At 37.7% G+C, this 6,009-nt stretch overlaps 1 protein-coding gene across 1 annotated transcript; it reads left to right on the top strand.

Moving 5' to 3' along the window:
• The first annotated feature begins 1,980 nt into the window (after window positions 1-1,980).
• LOC114386001 lies at window positions 1,981-5,552 on the top strand. The gene is made up of 5 exons (XM_028346020.1): window positions 1,981-2,349; window positions 2,460-2,530; window positions 4,327-4,603; window positions 4,752-5,315; window positions 5,397-5,552. Exons 1-5 carry the CDS (start codon window positions 1,981-1,983, stop codon window positions 5,550-5,552), a joined length of 1,437 nt encoding a protein of 478 aa, XP_028201821.1.
• The last annotated feature ends 457 nt before the right edge of the window (window positions 5,553-6,009 follow it).

Below are 6,009 nucleotides of genomic sequence, written 5' to 3'. Positions count from 1 at the left end.
GCAGTGATTTATGCAAATACAATGCACGAATATGATTAACGACAAATGTGGGAATGATATGTCCATTGCAATTCCATGAAGAGATGCATAATGCAATAAAGGAATATACCAGAGTAAGTTTTTACTCTTAAGTAATACATTTTGGCGATAAGGACTATCAGTGACAATGCTTCGCTAAAAGAGAAAAACTCTAGATGAGGCTTCACTGTCATCAAGCAAGTCGGAGACTCAACATGACCACAGATTGACCACCACTCCTTATGGCTCACATAGACCCGGGTGTAGGGCCTAATATCTCAATGTGTGTTCGAGGTGTAAGTTCCATGTGTGTGTAGAAAAAATATTTCTAACTGTGAATGTAATCAATAGACAAACACACACCAAACACAACAACATAGCAAGGGTTATGTACAAACATGGACAACATAACAGATAAAAGGGGAAAGGAAACACAAATAAAGGAGAAGTCATGATAACAACATTACACACTGACTGGACGGCCTAACTCTCTAACTGTCCCCAGTGAAGTCACCAACTGTCACAACCTACCCTTCGGCGGGAGGGCGACACGAGGCTCACGGGTGCGTCTTCCATGGAAGGAAAACACCCGGAGTCGCCACCAACATTTATTTGAGGAAAACGTTAGAAAAACCAAAAGTGGGTCTATGAACTTTAGGTATGAAAGGTTCGAGAGTTGTTTTTACGCACAGGGAAGGTATTAGGGTAGATGACATTGAGGTTAGAAGAGATACGATTTTGTGGAATATGAATAGGTTCAACATATACGGAAGAACTTCTTCTGTATGTGTTGCTGAGTTGTAACGTGCATACAGAAGAACTTCTTCCGTATGATGGCTTATAGGTTCATACGGAAGAAGTTCTTTCGTATGAGTAATACGAAAGATGTATGACTCATACGGAAGAACTTCTTCCATAAACTCATACGAAAGAAGTTCTTCCATAAGTGTTTACGGAAGAACTTCTTCCGTATAAACATTTGAATTTTTTTAATAATTTAGTTAAATTTTTTTAAAATTTAATTGTACTTGTTTGTTTTGTATTAAAAATAGGTATGTTTTGTTTTTTATTGAAAAAAATATGTATGATTGCATGGTGTGCGAAATAAATTTTGATGTTTAATATATTTACATAAAAATAATATATATTAGGTAACATTTTTTTATGTTTAATATATTTGCATCAAAATAGAAATTAGGGTTAGTGGCTAGGGTTTAGTTGGTAGAGGATTGTTTATGTTAGGGTTAGGGTTGAGCGTAGAGGTTAGGTGAGATGTTAGGGTTTAATATATATGATGGTATATAGTTAGGGTTGGTTTTTAGGGTTTAGTTTAGCGGTTAAGGGTGGCATTAGGGTTTCGTGTGGGGCTTAGGGTTTAATATATGTTGTGGTATGTTATTGGTAGGTACTTTTAGACATGGTAGATATGTAAAGAGGTAGGGTTGGGGGTTAGGGTTTATTCTAGTGCCAAGGGTTGAGCCTGGGTTTGGGTTAGGGTTTAGGGTTTATTTTAATGGTTATGGTTGAGCTAATGGTTTAGTTTAGTCGTTAGGGTTTATTCTAGTGGCTAGGGTTGAGCTTTGAGCTTATTTTAGTTGTTAGGTTGTATTTTATTTGTTAGGGTTTAGGTGTAGGGTTAGGTTTTAATATATATATATATATGGTGTTATGTTATTAAGTTTTAGAAATGGTAGATATGTATTGGTTAGGGCTGAGGCTTCGGGTTAGTTTAGTTGGTTGGGATATTTTTAGATGATAAGGTTGAGGTTAGGGTTAGTTTAGATGTTAGGGGTTAGGTTAGGGTTTAGTGTCTAGGATTTAGCTTATGTAGTGCATAGGCGGTAGTGTTTAGGGTAGTGTGATTAGGGTTTATAATGTAGGGTTGATGACTTAGGGTTATGTTGGTTTATAAATATATGAATATTGAATTTGACCACAAAAAAAATGCATGATATGCAAATCATGGTTAGAACGAGAGGTTTAGGTCGTGCATTAGGTAGGGGTATAGGCAAAGGCCGGGGTGGACAGGATGAGCATCATGCAGATGATGTTCCCCGGCGGCGTAGGTCTACCGTATCCGTCCGTAGGCAACGGGTACATGTTTCTGTTGCTGAGGACGTTGCTGATATGACTGAGGATGTTCCTCAGATGACTGAGGATGTTCCTCCGATGACTACGGACGTACCTGCAGCTGGTGTAGAGGGCTTAGCTAATGATGTTGCTACAGGATCAGTTGCTAATCATGCTAAGGGATTCCTAGGTGGGCCGCGGGACCCATCAGTGCTGACTTCATTTGCGGAGCATGTTGCAAACAACATATGGACTGGAGAGGTATTATAATTTTTCGTAAATTTAATTTTTAATCATTTGTTACTGTTGAGTTGTTTGTGATAATAATTTTTTATATACTGTTATTTGGAATCATATGTTCTTCAATTCAGGAACGTTCTGAATTGAAGCTGGTCTCCCACGGAAGGAAGCTAGAAAATTTGGGAGGACAGCGCTTGAGATTGTAGGGTTAATCGCTGCCACAGGATTAACTCCTTTGATCGGGTGTTCAGTAGTCACCGACGATCCGAGAGTTCTATCCGCTTTCATGGAGAGGTGGCATAGGGAGACTAGCACCTTCCTGTGGAAGCAATGCCTTCAAAGGTTATTTTGATGATGCCAAAGAATTCAAGAATCAAGAGAAAGATTCAAGAGAATTTTCAAGTTTCAAGTTTTCAAGAATCAAGAATAATCAAGAACAAGATTCAAGACTCAAGATTCAAGAATCAAGAGAAGACTTAATCAAGATAAGTATGAAAAGGTTTTTTCAAAAACTGAGTAGCACATGGATTTTTCCCAAAACATGTTTACCAAAGAGTTTTTACTCTCTGGTAATCGATTACCAGATTGTTGTAATCGATTACCAGTAGCAAACTGGATTTGAAAAAGTTTTCAAATGAATTTACAACGTTCCAATTGATTTCAAAAAAGCTGTAATCGATTACAATGTTTTGGTAATCGATTACCAGTGCCTTTGAACGTTGAAATTCAAATTCAAATGTGAAGAGTCACATCCTTTCACTAGAAGCTTTGTGTAATCGATTACACTGATTTGGTAATTGATTACCAGTGGTTGCTTCTGAATAAATCAAAAGATGTAACTCTTCAAATGGTTTTTGACTTTTTCAAATTGGTTTTAAGTTTTTCTAAAAGTTATAACTCTTCAAAATGGTTCTCTTGACCAGACATGAAGAGTCTATAAAAGCAAGGCTTTGTTTTGTATTTTCAATCAATCTTTCTAAGCAATCTTTCTATCAATTTATCTCAATCATTTCTTTCAATCATCTTTCAATATTTTCTTTCATCTCTTTCAACAGTTGTTCTATTTCATCTTCTCTTCATCTTTCTAAAAGTTTTTGTTCAAAACTTTCTCTTCCAAGAAAAGTTCTTTGTTCAAAAACTTGTGCTATTCATCTTTTTCATTCCCTTCTCTCTTTGTCAAAAAAAATTCGCCAAGGACTAACCGCCTGAATTCTTTTTGTGTCTCTCTTCTCCCTTTTCCAAAAGAACGAAGGACTAATTGCCTGAATTCTTTTGTGTCTCCCTTCTCCCTTGTCAAAGAATTCAAAACGACACAGTCTGAGAATTCTTTTGATTCTTCCCTTTCCCTAATACAAAAGTGTTCAAAGGACTAACCGCCTGAGAATTCTTTTGTATCCCCATTCACAAAGTATCAAAGGTTTAACAGCCTAAGATCTTTGTCTTAACACATTGGAGGGTACATCCTTTGTGGTACAGGTAGAGGGTACATCTACTTGGGTTTGACTGAGAACAAGAGAGGGTACATCTCTTGTGGATCAGTTCTAGTGGAGGGTACATCGACTAGGTTCAAAGAGAACAAGGGAGGGTACATCCCTTGTGGATCTTTGCTTGTAAAAGGATTTTTACAAGGTTGAAAGAAATCTCAAGGACCACAGGTCGCTTGGGGACTAGATGTAGGCACGGGTTGTTGCCGAACCAATATAAAAACTCTTGTGTGTTTGTTTCCTTCTTCCCTACTCTTTTACTTTCCGTTGTGCATTTAATTTTCACTTTTACTTTCTGTTAAGTTTCTCTTCTACTCCTTATTCTCTTAATAACATAGTAAAAACCTTAGAAGAGTAAAGTTTTAATTGGTAAAGGTTTAGGAATAATTAATTCAACCCCTCCCCCTTCTTAATTATTCTGAGGCCACTCGATCCAACACTTACATCTTCTGGTAGGAGAGGCTACGATCACACTAAATGATGTGGTGTCACTCCTCCATTTGCCAATCACAAGCACCTTCCACAACTTTGAGCCTTTAGTTGTGGACGAGGTGGTCGTCTTGTTGATTGAGTTGCTTAAGGTTTTGGGTGAGGAGGCTAGAGCTGAGATTGTACGGGCGCATGGGGCATATGTACGCCTGTGGATTGTAGTAGCTAATGCTTATCTCCTCCACTTGGTTGGTTGCACTCTTTTTGCTAACAAGAGTGCAACACATGTTCATGTAGTGCATCTGGAGGCTTTTCGAGACCTGAGTGAGAGTGGGAGCTATGCCTGGGGAGCTGCCGCGCTGGTCTCAGAGCAGTAGACGACAGATTGCTGGGTACCTGACTTTATTATAGGTCAATTTTTTGTTTGTAATATGTTAAATTGGATTATGATGTAAATATGTTTTTTTATGTGTATTTGACATTGATTTTATGCTCATGTCATGTTTGTAGTGTTGGATATATGAGCACTTTCCTAGTGTCCATGACTGTGTCACTGACGATACGTATGATGAGACATCCCCACGTGCCTGCCGGTGGCTTATGACGAAGGCTTATATAAAGGGATTACCAGCAGCGCCCTACCAAACACGTTTAGATGCTTTGACAATCACTGACGTGTGCTGGATGCCCTATGGTGGGGCCAGCTTAGATGGGGTCCTATTATGGTCACAGTTCAACCAGAGAAGGTGGTACGACAGTTCGGCCACGTTCAGACCATCGCCTGTTAGTGCCTCCTTGTCATATGAGGATATCGATGACCAGTGGATGCATTACTCGGACCATCTAGCAATTGCGGGTGAGATTTTTGATGTGCTTGGGCAGGTATCAACAGATTACATGGAGTGGTTCTTTCGGATATCTCATCCCTTCATCACACCCACACAGGCAGGTGATGAGCCTAGACATCCACCTGCCCCACAGCATGAGGAATACATCGAGCTAGGTATCCCGGAGGTTCAAGTGGGAGAAGGAGGTGGACCGTCAAAGGCATCTGATCCCCCTAGACACGTTGTGGTAAGATTAGTTGCTTTAATGTTTTATAAAATGTTATTTATTTTAAATGTTGTAATAAATGTATTTTTATGAATGTCATAGGATGCTTATGAAGGTTGTGAAGCGATCAGAGAAATATTGGAGCGTGTGCTCAACCTAAGGATGGTCACTGAAGGCACAGAGTTACATGATTTCATGGAAGATTGCCTCAGGATTGCTAGGGGTGACAACTCAGATGGAAATGTTAGGGCGCGATGAAGACGGCACACAGATCATTGATAGATCATGTTATGTCTTGTATTTGACAACATTTTTGTATTTGTTACATTATTTTGGTTATAACTTTTATTGAAATTATTTGTTACATTATTTTATTTTTTGTGCACTCTATATCACACACCTTCTAGAATTGATAAAATTAATAAATAATAATATGATGATCAAATTATCTTAAAAAGAAATATAAAAAATATAACGTAAAAAAGTATACAATAGAAATAAAATAAAAAAAAAGGTGTATTATTCTAACTTGTAAGTAATTTAAGATTAAAAATATCAAAAATTTTAAAACATAACTAGATGTAGATTTAAAAAAGGAAAAAAAAAGAGTGGAAAAAGAATTAAGTCTAGTAGGGATTACCATTGTTGTAGCAATATTTTTTTTCTTCTTCTTTTACATACATTTCATTGCAACTTTGGAAAATTATAGTAATTT

This window comes from Glycine soja, chromosome 15 (genome assembly GCF_004193775.1).
Source record: "Glycine soja cultivar W05 chromosome 15, ASM419377v2, whole genome shotgun sequence".
In the NCBI taxonomy this organism is placed as follows: domain Eukaryota; kingdom Viridiplantae; phylum Streptophyta; class Magnoliopsida; order Fabales; family Fabaceae; genus Glycine; species Glycine soja.
The sequence above is the reverse complement of the archived record's forward strand: the minus strand, read 5'-3'. Positions and strand labels throughout refer to the sequence as shown.

Coding starts and splice junctions, on each gene's coding strand:
- LOC114386001 (XM_028346020.1), top strand. CDS start 1,981: ATGGTTAGAACGAGAGGTTTAGGTCGTGCATTAGGTAGGGGTATAGGC. Junction 2,531..4,326: donor GGAGGACAGCGCTTGAGATT/GTAGGGTTAATC, acceptor GCCAATCACAAG/CACCTTCCACAACTTTGAGC. Junction 5,316..5,396: donor ATCCCCCTAGACACGTTGTG/GTAAGATTAGTT, acceptor TGAATGTCATAG/GATGCTTATGAAGGTTGTGA.